Source organism: Aythya ferina (genome assembly GCF_964211825.1).
Source record: "Aythya ferina genome assembly, chromosome: 1".
NCBI lineage: Eukaryota > Metazoa > Chordata > Aves > Anseriformes > Anatidae > Aythya > Aythya ferina.
In genome coordinates this window covers 11438040-11459211 of record NC_140296.1, presented here as the reverse complement: position 1 = coordinate 11459211, position 21172 = coordinate 11438040, and the positions used below count along the sequence as shown (strand labels likewise).

The 21172-nt window shown below is 38.9% G+C and overlaps 2 protein-coding genes across 20 annotated transcripts in view; one reads left to right on the top strand and one right to left on the bottom strand.

Annotated features, from left to right (window-relative positions):
• Positions 1-3573, top strand: part of TAF1D (TATA-box binding protein associated factor, RNA polymerase I subunit D) — a 365188-nt gene extending 361615 nt beyond the window's left edge. For 10 of the 17 annotated variants that reach the window (XM_084503891.1, XM_084503881.1, XM_084503895.1 and 7 more), the window contains exons 12-16: positions 334-396; positions 872-925; positions 1763-1842; positions 2639-2719; positions 3328-3573. The gene's annotated coding sequence lies outside the window, so the exon portion shown is untranslated. The remainder of the gene's footprint in view (positions 1-333; positions 397-871; positions 926-1762; positions 1843-2638; positions 2720-3327) is intronic. The other 7 variants (XM_084503889.1, XM_084503897.1, XM_084503884.1 and 4 more) reach the window with 3 other exon arrangements.
• Positions 3574-3908: 335 nt separating this feature from the next.
• CEP295 (centrosomal protein 295) overlaps positions 3909-21172 on the bottom strand; it is a 38634-nt gene continuing 21370 nt past the window's right edge. For all 3 annotated transcript variants that reach the window (XM_084507241.1, XM_084507243.1, XM_084507242.1), the window contains exons 18-29: positions 16591-16694; positions 14718-14856; positions 13364-13597; positions 11930-12084; positions 11540-11702; positions 7903-8561; positions 6962-7135; positions 6581-6698; positions 6087-6290; positions 5391-5499; positions 5001-5100; positions 3909-4490 (exon numbers count right to left, since the gene is read on the bottom strand). In XM_084507241.1, the coding sequence (XP_084363367.1) occupies positions 4443-4490; positions 5001-5100; positions 5391-5499; positions 6087-6290; positions 6581-6698; positions 6962-7135; positions 7903-8561; positions 11540-11702; positions 11930-12084; positions 13364-13597; positions 14718-14856; positions 16591-16694 (2207 nt within the window). In that variant the 3' untranslated portion in view covers positions 3909-4442. The remainder of the gene's footprint in view (positions 4491-5000; positions 5101-5390; positions 5500-6086; positions 6291-6580; positions 6699-6961; positions 7136-7902; positions 8562-11539; positions 11703-11929; positions 12085-13363; positions 13598-14717; positions 14857-16590; positions 16695-21172) is intronic.

Genomic DNA, 21172 nt, shown 5'->3' with positions numbered 1-21172 from the left:
TGCTCTGAAGAGAGTGAGTGAGAATAGCCTTTCTGAACAAACCAGTTCTGTGTTTTTCATCTCACTTTATTCTGGGTGGCCATTCTGAATTAACAAGCAGTGTTCTGTCAGTGAGTAAAGATAAAGGCTGACTTTTTATTAATTAAAAAACCTGTCAAATTACATAGTTGCATTTAATATTCGGATGTCATAGCTTTAAATGTGATTCCAGTGAGCGAGGTTATCAGAAATGCTTCTGGTGATCAGAAATCACTTCAGTAATGCTGTAGGCTCTACTTGTTTGTGTGCACATACATGTCACTTCGTAACCTCGTAATGATGTTGCTTTTTCAGGAGGCACAAAGAGAAAATGAGAAGAACAAGAAGCCATTTCCCAGGAATATGAACCTGCAGCAGGTTAGAATGCCAGCTGAGGTTGTGCAAGTACGTATGTTATGTGTGTTGCAAGTGTTTAAATAAATGCTGTAGTTAATTTCCTCTGTTTATTCCAACTAAGGTACTGCAAGCTTTTTAATATTAAAACTGTTGCTGATATGAAGGATGCACTGCGTCTTAGTGCATTGTTTCCCTTCCCTCTTCCCCTAAATTTATTGAAAAAAGTAAAAAGGTACTTTAGGAGCAACTACTGTTCTATGCTTCTCTGGTCTGTTGGATTTGTATCTGTTGTATTAGTTGGTGGTAACAGCAGTGGTGAGGTCTATCCCGATGGGATCTCTGCTGTAGGTTCATGTCGTTGGAAACGCCTCACAGAACAAACTTGTGGTTTAGTTTTACCCATTGAACTACCTGTTAGCTCTGTGGGATAAAACTACAAGACAAATCTTCATTTACTGTTAGAGGAATAAATATAATGCGTTATGTTCTCCTTCAGGTACTGGCTTCTGCATTTCACACAAATGAAAAGTGGTGCAAATGGAGAAGCTTGGTAAGAGTCAAAAGATGTGTTGAGATTTCAAGTGTAACTAACATGGTTAATTACATGGCTTGAATTTCAGCCATTTTTTTGTGTGTGGGTATCAAAATTATTCCATTGTTGATTGTGGGTTAAGTTTTCTTGTCTTGGGAGAGTCTATTCCAGCTGTAATCCTACAGCAGTTATTTATTAGTTCTTGGTTTGGTTGCTATAGCTTTTTAAAAAGAAAAAAAGCTAGCAGTCCGGTATCTGTCTGGTCTTGAAATAACTTCATAACATGCTGGGTTTTTGTTGTGTTATTTGAGCAATAAATACTGCTTTTCTATCTTTAAGCTTCAAATTCTTCAAATGTTTGAGTTAAATTTTGAGCTTTTCAGCCAGTTTACTACTATACTGTTGAAATTCCTGGATTCTGTTCTACAGAGCATAGCTTAAAGTAAAACATGCAAAATGCTTTGGAAAAAGTAAATACTTGGAAGTTCTGAAGCTGCTGAAATTGATGGAATTTCTTTTCTCTTAAATGCATGACAGCTTTTGTGAAGTGGGTTTAGAAAGAGCTTGAACCTTAATGCGTGCAGTGGTGGATGGAGCTATTGCACCTGTTGCACTGTATGGTATCTGCACCCAGCAGCATTCCTCTGATGGGGTGTTCAAAAAACAGTGCTACAGCAGTTCGGCATTTGGCATCGTTGGTTTTCATTCTGCCGTGTGTGTTAAACCTGGTATTTCTGCTGATACAAACCTTGTCCTCTTCAGGGATCTGAGTGCATTCCTTATTCCATGCACAACATTCCAGTGGGAGAGCTGGTTCTCCCAGGTGTATTCAGTTTTTATTTTTTTTTTTAACAGGTGATTTGGAATACAGAACAAAGGGAATTTTGTATTTTAAAAGGATTAGCTGTGGAAGAGGATAATGACCTCTTTGACTGGTAAGCACTGAGTTACATGTTAGTACGGAAGGTTTCAGGCAACTTTACAGAACTGTGGTTGTTAACTTGATAGGACTTGAACTAAACTGTCTGGTGAAAGACAGAAATCCTTGCCCAGTAGCAGATGGTCCTGGGTGTTGGCAGTACCTGGGCAAGCTGCTTCATCTGCGAGTCAAACCTGGGCATTTGTGTAAATTGAGTGGATGCCACAGAGTTAGACAGTGATTTTGTAGCTCCTGAAGCAAGGGCTGTTGCTGGTCATGATTAATTCTTTTTTGGAACATTTAACATATTAGTTTTGTTGATACGCAGCTTGGCATATTGGCACGATTTTGATTGGTCCTTAAGAAAAAGGATGGGATACTTAAATCTGGGACTTAAATACTGATTTAAGTTGGTGGTAGTAGCAGTGACAATCTGGTCATTACCAAAGCTGCTAGGATGTTAAGTTTCTGGTAGGCTGTGGACATGACCATAAAGCAAGTCCATCAGACTCTTGAACTGCCACCTTGCGTGGCACTAGATCTGCTGGGAATAAAGCCTGAACGTAGGTCAGACACATGCTCCCTGCCTTTTGCTGGTAAAGTTAACCGAACAGATTCCTGCTGAGGTGTTGAGCAGCTCTGACACTTGGGCTACCAAGGAGTCAGTTTTAAAATCTCCACCTCTTAATTCAGGCTCCAGAAGCTGCTGTGGAGAGAGTTGTTGTGCATACAGACTGGGGAAAACAAATGTCTCTGCTCCATGCAGTCTGCAGCCAACTGCAGCTTGCTGCACTAACCATCTGACTTCTTAGCTTGTAGTGTCAGTTACCAAGTCACTGAACTTCAGAGGGGTGAAAAACAAACACCTGAGTGCTGCTGGAGCAAGTCTGAAGGTGAGATGCTTGCCAGAATTGCTGGTACTAAAAGGATGCTCAGGGTCACTTCAAAGAGGGTTTGCCTGGCTGAAAAACCAGCAGCTCTTAACGCGGTGACCGTACATTGAAATCCTCTGCAGGATGCTGTGGACACATTGTGTGTGCTGTGGTCTATTTCTGAGGAGATAAAACTTGATGCAGTAAAGCTGCTTAGAGTAAAAAAAAAAAAAAAGTTGATCTACTGCCCTGTCACCTTTCTGAGGTGCTGATGGGAGAGAGGATGCTGCTGCTTTCTGCCTTGGGGGTGTGATGTGCCTAGAGCTGCATGGAAGGCTTTGAATAGATCCAAAATAGGTGGGGGAGGGGATGGAAGTGCAGGACTGAAATGCTAGAGACACTGGTTGGAATAAAATTATTATAGTCAGAGCTGGCATTGGAAAATGTTTTTTTTTTTGCCCATAAACATCTTCATTAAGGGATATATAAACATGTTCCTGCGCTACTGCATTTCCATAGGCACCATATTACCAAATTTAGTTGCTTTAAACAGTAGGAAAAGATGAAGACAACAGTTTAGATGGCTTTCCTCTGGAATCATGGTGCTAATGTGTGCTCTTCTCTTTCAGGTCCTGCTGTGATGTTGCTGCAAGTTTGTTGCAAGGAAGAACAGAACAGCTCTTAAATGCAAAGGATGCTAGTGTTAATTGCAGTAATTCATGTCACTCTAACTTTCCTTACTGCTCTGGAAACTGAAATGTGTTACCAATTGCTTTTCCCCCACTTCTGTTATTTGAACTCAACTGTATTCAGGCTTGGGGGGTGTTTATTCAGTACATCTCACAACATTTAAATAAAAGTAATGTCTGAAAGGAGCAGCTGCAGCTGGGGATCATTTCTTAACCCTATACTAAAAACCATGGTGAAGTTGGTTTCTTTTTCCCTTTATGAGAAAGGAACAAGAATATTCAAGCATAAGACAGAGCAGCCTTTTAAAACCACTGGGGTGAGTGAAGATGAGAGTAGATCCTCCCCCCTTCAGCTGCATAATTACTCCCTCTGCTCCCCCCCACATGCAGCAACCCTCCATGTCACTTAATTCCAGGAATGACAAACTGCCTTTGGCTTATGCGCTTTACCTAGGGAGGAGGAAGCAGTTTGAAAGTCTCTTCAGCTACAACAGCATTGATAGTGCTTTCTGGAACAACAACAACAAAAAAAAGCAGCTTTAATTGTTTAAAGAGAAACTCCTTCCTTTCTGAGGCTTTGCTTATCCAGGGCCAGGTATTTCCCTATTTAACAATGGCCAAATTTCATAGAGCTACACAGGTACTCTACCAAATTAACAAAATTTAGCCTTGCAGTAGCAGTTCAGCTTACAGTTTGTGTTATCCTGCCCTCAGCTCTAAGATGCATCTAAGTAAACATGAACTACATAAAGCATGAAGATGCAGCTTTTCAGAAGGAACCCATAGATGAAGTTTTTTTTAAAAAAGAACCTTTATTTTTACACAATGTGTATTGCAAGTTCTTAGAACCAAAAATGCAGATTACAGAAGTCTTTGAGCATTGTCATTCTAGTAAAGTTTGCCACAGGTTAAAAGTAATTAAGGTCTGCAGAATTACTGCTGAACTGTTACATGAGGTATTACACAGACACCGTATTGAAAGAAGATCTTACAAGTACTTGCTCTTTCGAAGTGTACCTGTCCAGTAATGGAGAGCGCTCAAAGGCTTCTGCCAGTCAAGGTGTTTTCCCTGTCTTCTTGGCTCGTAATTTTTCTAGCATTTTCTGCAAATAAGAAAATCATGAGAAAACAGGCATACTAAAAATGTAGTAAAGCAGAAAACAGGTACTACTTGAGTGTAGCCTGAACATTTTAACAGCAACTGTATAGCTTCTATATATAGCAGTTCCTGGTCGTAGGCACATCAAACAGGATCCTTGCCACCTTGAGCTCAGGTACGCTCAGCTCAGTAGAAACAGAAGTTCCCTGGAACAGCCAAAGCCAATTAATTTCCTTTAGAGAAAGATTTCAGCCCTAAGAGGTGCTCTGAACTTACAAACACAGTGACTGTGTCCACTCGGGCTGTCTGAAACGTGGTATGCCCATAGCAACACTTATGAAATCCTTAAAAGCTCCCCTGAGTTACCAAACGTTAGGTAACAGCTCCCCAGAAGCTAAGCTGAAACATTCTGACTCAGTCCATGGTCTGTTCAGTCACACCTTGCAGAACCATCTCTGATTGGAAGCTCAGTGAAATGAGAACTGACCAGCACAAGATCCTAACGTGATTTTACCTTCTGAAACTCCTTAGCCTTTTCTCTGTTTTTAGCAGAAGTTTCTTGCCTTTTCTTTTCCTCCTTTCTGGTTTTTACTTCTTCAAGTTGATTATAAAGCCTGTCAAAACAATGGGAAAATACTGTCAGGAAGCAAAGTGGCAAAGCAGTACATTAACATTAAGGGAGTCTCAGTTACTAGAAATTAAGAAAAAAACAATTTTGACTTTGCTATCAAATAATCAAAGGTCACTTAAAATTCCTCCCCTGCTCCTGGCCCTCACAAAACCCCCCTTCTGGAGCTGTCGGTGTCCCTTAAGGTGCAACTGGGAGACCACAAAGTGCTGTCATAAGGCACAGACAAACTACTTCTGTTTGTTTAATCCAAATTTCTTCATATGAATGTGGTACCTTGAAGTACGCTGCTGCATTTCTACTTTTCCAGCTTTCCTGTCTTCTGGAGAAGATACTTTCACTTCGCCTACTTTCTTCAACTGGTTGACAACTGTACCTTTTTTCCCTTCAAAAGACACGGAAAACGTATTTTAATTAATCTAGCTACTACGTATGTTCATACAAAGCTACACTGTGCCCCAATAAAGACTCAAATTGAGTTAACACAAGGCACTGGTTGTAAAACATCAAGGAATGTCAATGACAGGGTGTTTCAGCACAAGAGTACTCAAAAACACAAGAGGTTTCAAAGACTGAAAGATGAAACTACAACAAGAAAAGCAAGAAGAATGGACACAGTGGAGATTGGACACAATGGAGATTAAGTTTTCTTTTGAAATTAAGTCTCTGACTCCTTAGGCAACTGCTTCTCAACAGCTGACTTCCAAACCCCTATTAACAGACATCAGAGATGAATGAGGTCTCTAAATACAGTCATAAGACACCTTATGACCATACATGTATGAAACAGATAATTAAGGGCCTTTACACCACTGAAGAGGTAGCTAAATGGGGAAAAAAATTCCTCACATCCTGAGATTTCTCACATTCCTGAGATGCCTGCAAAAGCAACAATGAAAGAAACGGGAAAGCTGTTCTTTGATATTAAAAAGCAACTAAAAGCGTATCTACTCCTACATCAGATAAACATACCAGGGAGAAGAAAAGACTCCTTTTGCCTGCTTAACTTCTCAGACTTCCTTCTCTGAAATGGTTTGGCTTCTGGCTTTTCATTTTTCCTCTCTCTGTTTTTGATTTCTTCTACTCTTTCCAGAGATTTCTGAATGAAGCTCTTCTTTCTTTTCAAAAAAGATTCTTGCAAACTCCCTGATGCAGAAGGAAACTCTAGGCGCATCACTGAGAAAGAAAAGGAGATTTCTCACTTTCAGCAAAGAACATTGTCACCTCTAATAACTCAAATATTCCAATCCATTTCTCATAAAATACTGACCTTGACTGCTTTAACAAATAGTGCTAGGAGGTGACATTGTAAATAATGAATGTTGCAAAATAAGCAGCAATTCAGAGCTAGAGAATCTAGTACTGTAAGCAGTACTGCCAAGACAAATGTTGTAATAATAACTGCATCAAAAGCATCTTAAAGCCACAAAACATACCAAAGACCTGAGAAGCTCCTAGTTAATTACCTGCGGTCTGATGTGATGGATGCTGTCTGTCATTGGGACTCTGGGCTCTGGAAGAACTGTCAGGCCTTACAAACATGGAATAATCCACATCTGGAACCAGTGGTAAAAATTCTCTCTCCTGTCTCAAAAAGAAACGTTAGTTAAAAATGCATAAAATCCACCACAAGTTTAACTCACGTAGTAGTACTGCACCACTGACACACACCAGACAGAAACAAGACTTTTTTTGCATTTAGGCACAAGAAAAAACATCAGAAATTGATCTTGACAGTAAGAATTAGAAAGCATGTTTCCAAAAGTATTCAAAAACTTTAAAAATAAATCCTGCAGTCCCTTCACCCACTGCATCTCAACTTCAGAATTACACTAATTAAGACTCACCTCAGTAAAATCATTAAGGTCAGATTTATTCGCATGTGCTGGGTTACTGATTTTATCCTCTTCACTTTTTTCTTGGTTCATATGCTCAACGTCCGATTCCACAACGCTGATGTCATTTGAGCTTATCAGAGTGAGTTCAGGTTCCTCCATAATACCATGCCCCGACTCAGTTTCCTAGCAAACAGATTACACAAGACCTCAGTGTAAAAGATATTAATATATATATATATACACATTGTATACATTTAAAAATATGTATATATACTTAATATTAAAATATATTTTAAAAAAATCACCACTATTTGCAGAAATAGCAACAAGTAGTAGCTTGTGCCAAAGATAAGGCTCATTCAAAATGTAGAAAAAAAAATCTGCCCCAAGCACTAAGGAAATAGAGCACCTTGCCTGGGATATTTCTTAATTGATGTATGCAAACCCTACAACCTAAATGCAATGTAAGTACGTTTTTTTTTTTTTTTTTCCCCCCTTAACACTGCTAAATAAAAACAAATAACTCAAAGCAACCAAACAACAAAATCACCCCTCAAGTTTAAATTATGTCTGAAATCTACTTTCATTCAGGCCACGCTTTTTTAAAAAATATATATATAAAAAAACCCACCACTTTGTCAAACCTATTTTAAGTTTACTTATTCTTTGGTTAAATTATTTAGCCCCCTTTTTAACTGGGGAAGGGGCTGTTTCTTCAGTTAAGTAAGTTCGAGCTCAATTTAGCTACTGCTGATTACTTCAGTGCTTCGATCTGAAAGAGCAAACAGGAGAGCAGAAGTGCAGGAAACAGGCAAGTCAAACTGGAACCGTAAAGTGAACATTTGCCAAGTTTTCTGATGTTAAAGGCATAAAATAGCTTGGTTTAAAAAAAAAAAAAAAAGGTAAACAAAATACCTGCACAAATTAAAAGAAAAATCTGTTTTACGTACCCAGACTGGAATACGACATGAGCTTCCAGGCACAGAACTGGAATGTTTTTCACGTCTTCCCAGGAAATAAACATTCTGTTGTACAGCCTGTAAACGAATGCCTGGGACTTCCAAGCTGGTTTCCCTGGTAATCCAGGAGGATTCCTGTACTTCTGGAAATCCTTGATCTGGCTCCTTTACATTGCTATTGCACTGAGAATCCACTGCCACAGCTTTATTTGCTTCATGTACATGAAGAAATTTCTCAGGAAGCTTCACGTACTTCTTATCAAATGCCTCGACAGGTAGTTTTTCAGAAGACAGAGCCTCTTGCCTGAATGTAACATTCTCATTGAATATGTGTTGAGGGGAAGTTTCATCCACTGGAACAGGTGTGGTATTTAGCTGATAAAATGATTTTTGTTCCTCCAGTGAGCTCAGACTTTCGTTTCGTGTCTCTTCCATTGAGCACTGCAGACTAACACACTCCATGCTTCTTGTCAGTTCTTCATACTCTCTGGCCGATGAAATACCGTTCTCATTGCCTCTTATTCCAATCCCAGGGTTTTGTCCAGAAGACGTCTCTAACATTACGTTACAGTCCTCTGGCTGATCAGCATTCTGGCTGAGATCACTCAGAGAAGATTCCGCTCGCAGGGGGTGGAAAGATTCATCTGAACCTGTTTCAGAAAGTTAGAGTCAGAATTCTATCTTAACACAACACAATTTCACCTTTAAAAAATCCCTCCATAACAGGACTGGTGAGGAATGTGCAAGTCTGCTGAAGTTTAGTAAAATGGAATACCATTAACAATACCTGATTCATTCAACTTTGATTCAGTTTGATATTTTTTTTTTAAATATTTGATTCATTTTGTACATAAAAAAGAAACATTTTTTGTTGCTTATTACAATATGTTTAGGGATAACCTTCATAATGCTGCTAACATAACTGCATTGTACATCACTAGATTTGTATTTATATCCATTTATACACTGCAAATGGCAGTCCTGAGTTTCTTTTGAACCCCCAGCAAAATCTCAAGAACAGGAAGAAAGCGATCAGAAACATCATTACTGGGGCAGAAATAATTCATAGCAGAAGACAACTTCCAAACTGGAACATTGACTGGAACATTGACAGCTGTTCATTTAGGTCAGCTAGTTGGAAGAAATTCTTCCTCAGAGGGCGGTGAGGCCCTGGCACAGGCTGCCCAGAGAAGCTGTGGATGCCCCATCCCTGGAGGTGCTCAAGGCCAGGCTGGATGGGGCTTTGGGCAACCTGGTCTGGTGGGAGGTGTCCCTGCCCATGGCAGGGGGTGGAGCTGGGTGGGCTTTCAGGTCCCTTCCAGCCCAACCCATTCTATGAGTCCTAAAAGTTACAGTATTGTACCCTACATTATCTTTCCCTTTGATTCTAAGCATACAAATCAAGATTTTTTTTTTTCCAGAAGAAGCTAGAAAGGAGAAAAAAAGCGTGTTAATATTTTAATTACTGGGGAGGCATTTCAGTACTACAGCATCTACCAAACAAGGTTTCTTTAAATGTGTGTGTGTGCGTGCGTTTAATACGTCTCTGACATAAGATTGATAAAACTGGTTACACGGACTGCAGCATCACATTATTAGTTGTTTTTTTTTTTGGTGGTAGTGGTTTTTTGGTTCGTTTTGTATATTGATAGCAATATATCGTATAAACCTTTAAGTATTTCTGTTTTGAGAAATTTCTGTATTGTTTAACAAGATATCTGGTATTATATGCATGAGGAATATTGTCTCCAGATAAATAGCAGTTATTAAAATATCAAAAGTGACTACAGGGAGGGAGGAATTACCCTGCAGGATCAGCCATCGCTAGAAAATTCTCCAGATGATGAAACAAAAATATCAACCTACCTCAGACTGACAACCTGAATTAGCTTTTGATTTCTTATTTTTTTTTTTTTTTTTTTTAAAGCACAAGAATAATTGGTTTGGGCTCATAAAAAGAAAATTTAAAAGAGATGGGGAAATATAATAGAGAAGTTTAAAGCACAGAGATTGTTTCTATGAGCAATTTAGAAAGTGAATGTTACAGCTAGCAGGAGTTTCCTAAATCCCCTTTGCTGTCACCCCAGGTAGTCTCACAGTGTAAGCATTTTCTGGCATTTTTTTTTTAGTACTAGTACCTGCAATCTGAAGTGAAAGCTGCATAATAAACACAGCACAGTTGCTTGCAGCTTCAAAGATGACCAGTATGTATTTCCCAAAATATTGTGGACATACATGCAAATAACCAGGAACATTTCTATTATTAATCCATCCACTATGTAAATACTGTGTTACTTTTACTCTTACTGGTTGGAGCACCATTGTGCTGAAACACCTGGTTCTTGGTAACTTAGGGCTTCAGAAATACTTATGTTACTGCTCACTGCATTTGGAATGTCAGATCAGTTCTTTCTTTAGAATATGTTACAGATTAAGTTTATAAATTGTAAGCATTATAAATTGTAATTTATTAAGTTTATAATTTTAATAATTTTAATAATTCAACTGCAGAACATTAACAAAATTTTTTTCCAGTTATGAGCAGCTGTTAGCTTAGTGCTGCTGTAGAATCCTAAGCTTTTAATCTACTATTTATTACACTGTAATCTCAAAGTTTATTCCTTTCTCTCTTCCTCTTCCTTTATTCTGAAGGTAGATAAGGCAGTTTATAATCAGAAGAAATTTCACAGCACGCAGTGGCTGCATCTTAACAGTGCAAGAGCAAAGACTGATGGTTTCTTGAAGAACACAACGTATAACAGAGAAAGAAGAGTATGGAAATTCTAACACATGCCTCAAAAACCAGTTTCATAAATTGAATGATTTCCTCAAATGTACAAAATGAGGGATGTATGCATGATTTTTTTTCCAAAAAAATAATTAAAATATTAGTCCCAGCCAGCACTGAAATTTGTTCACTAATGTCATAATTACCACACACATCATGGTTTTGGCTAAGATAGAATTAATTTTTTTGCTAGTATGGTACTGTTTTGGATTTTTGATGACAATAGCAGCGGTCACACACTGATGGATGTTGCAGAGCAGTGCTCAGACAGAGCCAAGGACTGCTCAGCTCCTGGCGGTGCCCTGGCAGCGAGGTACCTGGGGTGCACAAGGAGCTGTGAGGGGACACAGCAAGGAGCTGACCCAGACTGGCCAAAGGGATGTCCCACACCGTGTGGTGTCATGTGCAGCAATAAGAGCTGGGGTAAAGAAGGAGAAAGGTGGGGGGGATGTTTGGAGTGACAGCATTTGTGTTCAAGAAATCATTAGGTGTGATGAGCCCTGCTTGCCTGGAGGTGGCTGAACACCCGCCTGCCTTTATCTCAACCCATGAGCTCTCAAACTTTTATGTTTCTGATTCTCTCCCTCACTCCACCTGAGGAGAACAAGCGAACGGCTGCATGGTGCTGAGCTGGTTAGACCAAAAAAAACAAAGTAACCTAATATCCATTACAGTGGCTTGAATGTAACGGTCTGCTTTTGTGTTAGTCACTGTTGATTTAGAAGGGAATAGTTTCTTTCCAGTTTCAACCCAGCAAACCCATTTTAAAGATTGGTAGTTCCATATTAGCGATGGTTTGATTTTGTAAGCGTACAATGTACCAGGCTACATTGTACATACCCAGAGTACCATTTTCTTTAAGAGACTCTTCTTCTGATGTAATGGCGTCAGACTTGTTTGTTTCAAGAGCAGAAGGCAGACTGCCTCTTTGTATATTCAGGCTGGAGTTTCTCTCATGTAGAAATGCAGATGTGTCTTGACTTTCTGTTGAAAATGTGGAAGTCTAGTGGCAGAAAAAATCCCGATTAAGATTTCATTTTCTCAGGAATATGAAGGATAAAAGGTTAATGGCAATTTTTGCTTTTTGTATCACATTTCTCCTTGCTAACAGCAAAAATGCCTCCAGTTCTACATATGTCAAAAACTATTACCGTGTTTCATATAAGCACAACACAGGGATTACACATTTCAATCTTACATAAATTTGAAGCGTGAGTTTTTCTGTAATACCTTCCTAAATTCTCTGTTGTCTTGGGAAATCTTGTATTGAGAAATGGATGATGAGATATCCAAGTCAAAACTTGGTTCCAAAGGCTGAAAGAGCCGATGACGGGAGTTAGGAAAATGCCTCTCCATTTCAGGCAAATCAAGATCAGCTGCTAGAGCTGTAAGAAAAGAGATTACTTTTCAGATGAAATAGGTAGAGCACATAGAATTCTCTGCAGGTATACAAATACTAGCTTGTAAAAAAAAATAAATAAATAATTACAATATCCAATTCTTACAATGCAGGAACAAACAGCAGCAAGAAAGTGCTGAATTTATTTTGTTTTTAAATGAAAAGCTACGGTCAAGAGGCTCTCTGTTAAGTACTTGCAAGACTGCATAAGAAGCACTGTGTCCTATTTAGGGCTTCCTGGTATGAAAAGTACACACTGACACAATGGAGCAAGTCCAGTGAGGAGACAAATGATGATTAGAGGAAAGATGAAGCACATTGTGTTTGAAGAGAAGCTTAAAAACTGGGTTTGTTCAGTTTTACAAAAAGGCTTGTGTGGGAGAAGAGGTGAGGAACAGAAATCTCTGGCACCTACAACATCCTAAAACAAAGTAGAGAGAAGATGCAGTCATGTTCTTCTGGAACATGCCCAGTGACAGAAGTAAAGATAATTGACAAAAGATGGAATGCAAGAAATTCTGGTTAGACACAAAGAAAAAAATTCCCAGTGAAGGTTGTTAAGCAAGTTGCCTGGGTGGTATGGAATCTCTGCCACTGGAGATAATCAGAACTCTGCTCAACAAGGCCTTCAGCAACCTGGTGTAAATTGGCTCTGCTCTGAGCTGGAAGGACAATTTGGATCACAAGGAGAAGGCCCTTCTTTAGAAGGATCTGAAGTTCTGTGTTTCTATGTTTCCAAACACATTGCAGAAGGAAGTAGTTCAAATTAAAACACCGGAGTTATCTGCACGACAGCTAATAAAGATGTTTTTATTTTCATGAATCATTAAATGTGCACATTTAGAGAGCACAGAACTGTGCACGCTGGAGAGCACCGACCTTCTGGCAGCCTGGTAAGTGGTGATTCATTCAAATAGGGTTGATAGTTGATAAGAATTATATATTGTTATCTGCTCTGAATCCCTTAATACAGAGTTACAGATACATAAGCAATAAGCACAGACAACAGAAACAATCTAGCCATAGTAGCAGGAAGCTGCACAGAATATGATCAGATATCTGATCAGATTATCTTTTTGTTGCACTATACTATGCAGACATATACATAAAGCAAAGGATGATGATCATCAAAGCAGGAGTTCTCATGTATAGAACACACTGACAATAAAATATAGGCTGAATATAATGCAGAAATGCATAACCCCGATTAAACTCCTCTTTCTGTATGACAGTGCGGCACACAAATGCTTCAAAATAGCAGGTACCTTGGAAATGCACGTTGTTCTCTGATGAAGAGTTCAAATCTCCACGACATTTCTCCAAGATCTGCTGAATCTCACTGCCCTTATAAAGGAACGCTTCTCCTTCTGGCAACCAGGTTTCAGGTGCTCTTGACAGATTCTCTTGCCTCAGCCGTGAGGTACAAGGCAGCAAAGAGCTCCAAGGGCAGCTTCCCGTTTTTTTCAAAACTCGGTCTTCCGTACTGTCAGAAGACAATCCTGAAATAAGAAGCCAGATGTTTTCATATAAACCACTCACATAAAGTCACCTGAAAACACATTGCTTAGTATCCTGAAATACCCTTAACATCTTGATTCTTGTGTTTTTGTTTTTTTGTTTATTTTTAAGTTTTGTGCTTTTTTTGTAAACTGTCTCCTGTCAATACTGACACATTTTTTTTTTTTTTTAACAACTAAGAACAGTAGGAAAGAAAGGCTGCAAGCAAATTATCTTAGAGTTTGAGCTTTACCTAAGTAAAACACAATTTGATGCAAGTTACAAAGTTCATTACTCAAAACGCCACTTACACATTCAGAACATTGTAGTTAAAATAGAGCCAGCCTGAGACTTCAGTGGCTCAAGAAATAATCTTCAAGAATTGGTTTATGAACATGGAATAACTCATCTACATATAAGGGTATGAGATCAGATACAGCTCAGATTAAGACAATATTTAGCCTTAAAGTAAATAAATCTACAGGTCACTACATAATCACTTTTAAACCCACCTTCCACGTTCAGAGGTGATAAAGCCAGTATATAGAGGATGACTATACATTATAAAGACATCATTTTTAATTTTATACAAAGCTAACTTAAGATCAAGAGGCAGCCTGCAAGCAAAAAAGGATACAAACACACTTCCAAGTCAATGTGGCACTAAAAGTGGCATTTTTACAAGTTACTAGAAATTACTACAGTGACACTTTGGTGCAACAAGATATTGATGCAATTCTCCTAACAGTAGGACAACTATCAGCACTCTAAAAATTTACGGTATAAACTGATTGGAAAACTTTCATCAGTGTGTTGTTTGGGGATCGTATTTTCTAAAAATTGTGCCACCTGAAAATTGCTAGTGTTACAGTTGCTTATTAAAATTCCCTTTGCCGAACCTGATGTGTTGTAAGGCTAAATTATAAGTTAAAAAACCTCACGAGCACAGAATGTGTATATTCCAATTACACTCTAAAACATGTATTGACAATTCCTAAGTGAAGTTCCATATTAACCTTTTTCAGACAGATTTATGTCCAGTCAGCCAGATCCATTCTGCTATAAAATAAGGTTGAGAACACAGTTTTTCATTTACAAAAATCACAAAACCCCAACACTTACCAGTGTCAATAGGGCTGGCATCCAACGTCTCGCTAGTCAAAAAGCTTCCTGTGGAAATTGTTGAAGATAAATCACAGGGTATTGCTTGCATGAAAGCCTCTGAACACAAATCCGGGGACACTACCTTAGAAAGCACTTCCTAGGAGGAAGTAACATATCTGTTACCTTGGATTCAGACACTGTAATTGAAACTTTAAAACCACAGCTTTTATTCTGAGCTCAGTTCAAGTGTAGAAGCCTTCATTTTGGCGGTCAGGCAAACAGGAACTCATCATTGCTCAGCACAGAACATTCACAGCCCACCCCTCAGACCCAGATGCCCCCCAACAGCCCCCTCCCCCCAACACACACACACACACACACACACACACCAAGCCTCTCAGAACTGTACAAATCATTACACCTGGAAGATTATTTTATCTCCTGGTGGTCAGATTTGGCTATTTCTCATCACAGACCTACTTCAGGGGAATTGTAGGTCTCAGAGGAACACAAACAAGAATACATGTAAAAGTCTGGAATTTTACAGGTACCTTCAAGTCTGTGCCTTCTGAATATAGGAGAGTGAATTAACAGTTAATTCTAGTTTTACAGCTAAATATACAAAGTATTCTAAAAATATTTTCTTCCTGAATTTTGAAGAAAGCTGTACAGTCACGGAATAGAGAATGAGGGTACTCACACTTCCAAATTTTGAAGGATGAGATGTTAACGTTTTGTCTCTCCCAAACTTTGAATTAAAATACACATTAAGAAAAAACAGAAAACTAAGAAACCCATTCCCTCCATTGGTTTCTCTTATATTGAATATATTTAGCAGGCAATGTGTGTGTATATATATATGTACACAAACATACATACTGTTTGTATAAATGTTTCCATACATCTATAAACAAACAGTAATTTTTAAATACTATTTTTATTCACTGACAAATTTTTATTCACTATTTTTATTCACTGGCAGGATCTTTGGATGAAGAAAGCCAGTGGCTATCATTGACACAGCTTACCCTGTGTCCTGGTTTCAGTTAGCACAGAATTAATTTTTCTTCCTAGTAGCTGGTGGAATGCTGTGTTTTGGCTTAGAATGAGAAGAGTGCTGATAACACCCCGATGCTTTAATTGTTGCAGAGCAGTGCTTATACTAAGCCAAGGACATCTCAGCCTTTGCTCTGTCCTGCCAACGGGCAGGCTGGGGGGTGCAGTAAGAGCTGGGAGGGGACAGACCCAGGACAGGTGACCCAAACTAGCCAAAGGGGTATTCCATACCATCTGACGTCATGCTAAACAATATATAGGGGTGGCTAGCCGGGGGGAGGGGGCCGGACTGCTCGGGGTTAGGCTGGGCATCGGTCAGCGGGTGGTGAGCAATTGCATTGTGCATCACTTGTTTGTACATACTATTATTACTTTCGTATTATCACCATTGTATCATCATTATTATTATTGTTATTATTATTTTGTTATTTTTTTTTTCCTGTCTTATTAAACTGTCTTTATCTCAACTCACGGGCTTCACTTTCCATTTCTCTCCCCCGTCCCAGAGAGGGAGGGGGGAGGGTGAGCGAACGGCTGCGTGGTGTTTAGCTGCCGGTCGGGTTAAACCACGACACCCTGCTGCAAGCAGGAGGCTGAAACAGGGACCTTCTAAGATCCCTTCTACACTTAATTATCATACAATTGTACTAGATCCTACCTGTTCCTAAGCATTCTGGAAATACAAGATAAAGTTCTCAAACGCATGATTCAAGGCAACAAAAACATGACAATATTTTGTCCTAATATTTTTCCTTTCTGCACATCATCTTAGCATTCCAGATGAACACACCACAAAGAGTAAATTTTGTTCCACAGTTACTTTGCTATGACTAACCGCATGAATGCTTCTGAAGGATGGTCCAGAACATGGTGTTTCCTCTCCAACTTCAGCAGCAGGAACTGGTGAATTTCGAGCCACGAGAGAATCTTGGGACTGAGCTAACAAAGTGTAACAGAAGCAAGAAGAAATAGAAAGCAGTTGTTAGTGTTGTTTTGTTTTTGTTTTTTAACACCAGATGGCAGTAATACTCTACGGCTGCTGTCCTCACTGTTAGGCACTGATTTTTGCCTCGTTCTTCTCAGTTACATTATACTTTCTGTTCCAGTGTACCATAATTTATGATTAGCATGACTGGTCTCTGTAGATGATGCATTAAGAGCCAGAAATTCATGCTTTGGCTTTGCAGAATGAAATACGCCTTTGGTAGTGTTCCTACAACCATTTCACTGGGGTGGAGGAACCCTTCTGGCCTCTACCAGTACAATGATTACCAAGAAAGGCAGACCACAGAAATCAGAAACTATGAATTACCTAACTAACTTGTCATTACTTTTTAAAAATTACCTAACTTTTGGTGCAGCCCAGGACACGGTTGGCTTTCTGGGCTGCAAGCACACCTTGCTGGCTCGTGTTGAGCTTCTCATCCACCAACACCCCCAGCTCGTTCTCCTCAGGGCCGCTCTCACTTTTTCCAAGGAAAAGTGTTACATATCTAACAGAAATTTAAGTCAAACTGTGGAAGTTAAGTACACACTTTTTTCTTTTTTTTTAATAGATTCTACTAGGGCTGCTAATGACAGTGTCATTTCAAATCTACAGCACCTGTAAGGCTCTATCCTTAGGTAGATCTCTCAACACTCTGTGACTTCTAACATTAAGGCGTCCCTTGTATGACCTGAAATTCCATTTCTTACTAGAAGATGGAGCCCAGCTGTTCTGGTTTTCCTACTATACAAAGTGGGAGAAGTTTCCTCTGCAAGGCAACATCAGTGGAACACCTGTATGATGTAATACTGAAGTATCTAAGTCAGTACGAAACACTTTGAAACTCCTTTTAGGAAAGAAAGAAAAAATAATAAACCAAGGTTTCCTCTAGTTGCTATCACCCAGAACTAGGAGGAAGTACAAGAAATGAAAGGAAATATCTAAAATATACTTACTTGGATTAAAAGAGAAGTTAACCTATTCTTTATTCATTTACTATGTTATTTTAAATGCTAGATGACAGATCTCAAAATAAAGGGGAAAACAGTCCTCAGAAGGACTCCCCTCCCTAGTTCTCCAAAGTTTCTAGAAAGCTTGATCCCGATCATTTATGGCGTTTTGATCAGTAATTGAACAGAGCCACTGGCAGAAGGATTTTCAAGTAACCAAGAGTGGAAGAACAATAAGCTCAGTAGCAATGCAGCTGTAAAAATTACCCTGGCTTTATGCAAATCTGGGTCTGTTAAACAATGTTGCTGCAGTACATGTAAAACTGTAAGTCAGGTATATGACAAAAGTCTTCAGGTTCATGGGGAAGATAGCTTAAAATTTGAGTAGGATGAGGTGGCAGCGAGCTCCTTGGCTGTCGGTGGTGTAATCCAGTCCAAATAAACTGCACAAGTCTGCTGTTCTGCTTGGGAGCTTAACACAGGAGGCAGATGACCGTGAGAATAAGCAAGGCCTTGAAAAAAATTTCCTGTAATCTAAACCTCAAAGAACGTTGTAACAAGAAGCAGGGGCAAGAAATGGCTGTAAGACATATGGGAAGTGGAAATAGACTGCTTATTTTAGAATAATTAACTGCTGAAACAAGCTGCCGTGGAGAGTACTGAATTCTTTTTCCTGGTATCTTTACATCAAGATTCGATAGTTCTCTGAAATAAATGCTTTATTTTATAAAGCCTATCAGTGACAGGCAGTAATTTAGGATACATATGAGAGGAGATTCAAGTATCTGATACTCTCGTATATAAATTCTATTAAAAGCTATTCTGCAAACATTTTATTCCTATGCTGCAATAACCTGCATTGTTCTGTGATATAAATACCAGGGACAAACAGCAGCAATTCCATGCTATAAACCAAATTAATTACTGATTTCAGAGCTAAAAATACAACATGCTCATATCTCATGTCTTTATTACAGTAATATCCTTAAAAACTGTACTTGGTGACTCACAAAGAGGGGCTTTTTTTATTCTTTTCTCCTCCCTCCAAAATAATAGTGCAAGGTTCTTGTTCCTCACAGTTTCCTGACATCTACATGGGACTTTCACGTTTTAATCTCCTGGCCACCACAGTGGTTAAAATGGGTTTAAAAATTGAGGCTGTAATACCCAGAATGCAATTTATTCAACTGAAATTGCAGTAGAACAGTAACAGCAATAATTTCATGCTGCAATTGAAAGGCATCAGACTGAGCAACAAATCATTTGTGAAGACAATGAAAAACAGGGACCAGTCCAAACCCAACCATCGGGGGAAAAAAGTTGTACTCCACACTAGTTTGCTGAATTGGAGATGGATAAAACAGCCTGTTGCAATACTGAATTACGGACAAATATTTGGGATTATTAAAAATAAACTGAAATCTTAGGTTACAGAAGAAATAATCATGGAATAACATCTCTGTTTAGGGTGGCATTACATGAAAGTAATCACATCTGGAACGCTGCTCAAGCGGACTCAAAGCCCAAGATGAATAAATAGAAAGGTTTGTTGATTGGCATGGAAGGAGAACTGAAAAAGCTGTATGCATCAAGTCTAGGCACTATTTCCAAGATGATTTCCCTACAGAAATAAGGTTTATGCAATCAAACTGTCTCATCTGTAGCATTATTCTGCAATTCCCTATTAACAATTTATGTTCTATTAGCCCATTTTAACCAAACTGGATTTAAAAGAAGAAATCTCAAATACGTTGAGTTTCTAACTCATCTTGGGAGACATCAGCGGCATGGTGAGAGCAATCTGAATCAGTGCCACCAGCAAGGCAAATCCTGCAACATCGCTCTAACACAGACCTGTTCCCTCTGCCTCCCAGCTGGCTGAGCAGTTTGTGCAGCACTTGTGACCACTTAGTATGGAGGGCAGGGATTTGGGGATTCATCCTTCCTTAACCAAAAGCAGTCCTTGAGACCGCCTTTACATCCAGATGTGTCTGCATCTAAATTGGAGAGGGTTATTTTTTCCCTTCTTGTAACAATAGGAGGAAAGAAATACAGATAGTTAGGGAAATCCCAAAAAAAGAATACGCCTGTCACCCAATGACAAACCTCATATCAAATGAAACACCTTTATCAATAACGTATCTAAATAAGTTTACAAAGTTCATCTTTTTCAGAACCTGTATGACTTTGACCTTTCTATCTCTAATGCTTTACTTTGAAAAAGCAAGTCAATAGTGATAAATAGGATCTGTGCACATCTGGTAGTCCTGTAACTACAAAGCTGTACAACTTGCAAGTTCCAAAGCTGTACGTTAAAGCTAGAAACCACCACGAATCTCTCTTTAAAGGATAAGGTCAAGATCACACACAGAAAGCACTCGCTTGCTCTTATCTTTGGAGAGACAATTATGCCTCTTGAAAATGGTCTGAACTTTTGGGTAGACCTCTGCGGTGCCAGGAGTTGGACTCGATGATCCTTGTGGGTCCCTTCCAACTTGGGATATTCTATGAAAACATGGGACAACTGCAAACACGATCTAGTTAGAATCAAGTAGAAAAATGAATTTGCAGCTAACATCATAAATTGCAACTTCAAAAGCACCCTAACTTTCCACCTTTAAAAACTTGAAGAAAAACTAGATTTTATTGCTGAAAATACTGTACTGGTTACTCAAAGTGCCGTTAAGTGCCTTACATCCTTCAAATTACGAAGAAGATACTGTGGACAGTTTGGGTTGTTTGTTGGACTGCTCAAGAGGACAACGCTCCTAAATACCTAACCACATACAGCTTTGCTTTTCTCTATAAATATGGTGGTTCCTAATCCTAATCTTACATAAACCATTACACCGTTCATATATAATGCTATGTAAAAAGAGACTACAGCATGGTATTTTATGTTCATTTGGAAACTGGTGATCTAGCAACACTCCTAAAACTTACTCAGAAAATCTTCTCTCTGAATATTGTTAAAAACCAAAATTCTTTGGTGATAATTTAAATACACCTACATTTCAAAAGGACTATTTGGAGAATTAAAGGAAGAAATTGAAAAAAAGTGAGCTAACGTACTTAGGTGTACTGATTTAAAGCAAGTTCAATTCCTATTAAATCTTGATTGAGTTGAATAGGACGTCTCAGCACAAACTAAATTAAAAGTTTCTTTAAGATTTGGGGCAGCAGTGAAAATTTTAGCAAAAAGAGGTGCATACCACACAGCTGTGTTGCTCATACAGACAAACGTATGGCAGTGAAGTCGCTGAAAACAACCCATGAGAGGCTCTAATAATGTATTTATTTTGGATGGATGCTGAAAATTAACGGACAATGAGGTGCTGTCATCTTGTATTAAACTTCACATTGCTCAAGCAAGTGTTTCACAAACTTTGAGTACGAGTTCACAGCAAGCCAAGCGTGCCGTTTTCCAACTGGAACTACAACAAACTGCATTTCAATCTGCAGAAATTTCAAGAGCAATGCAA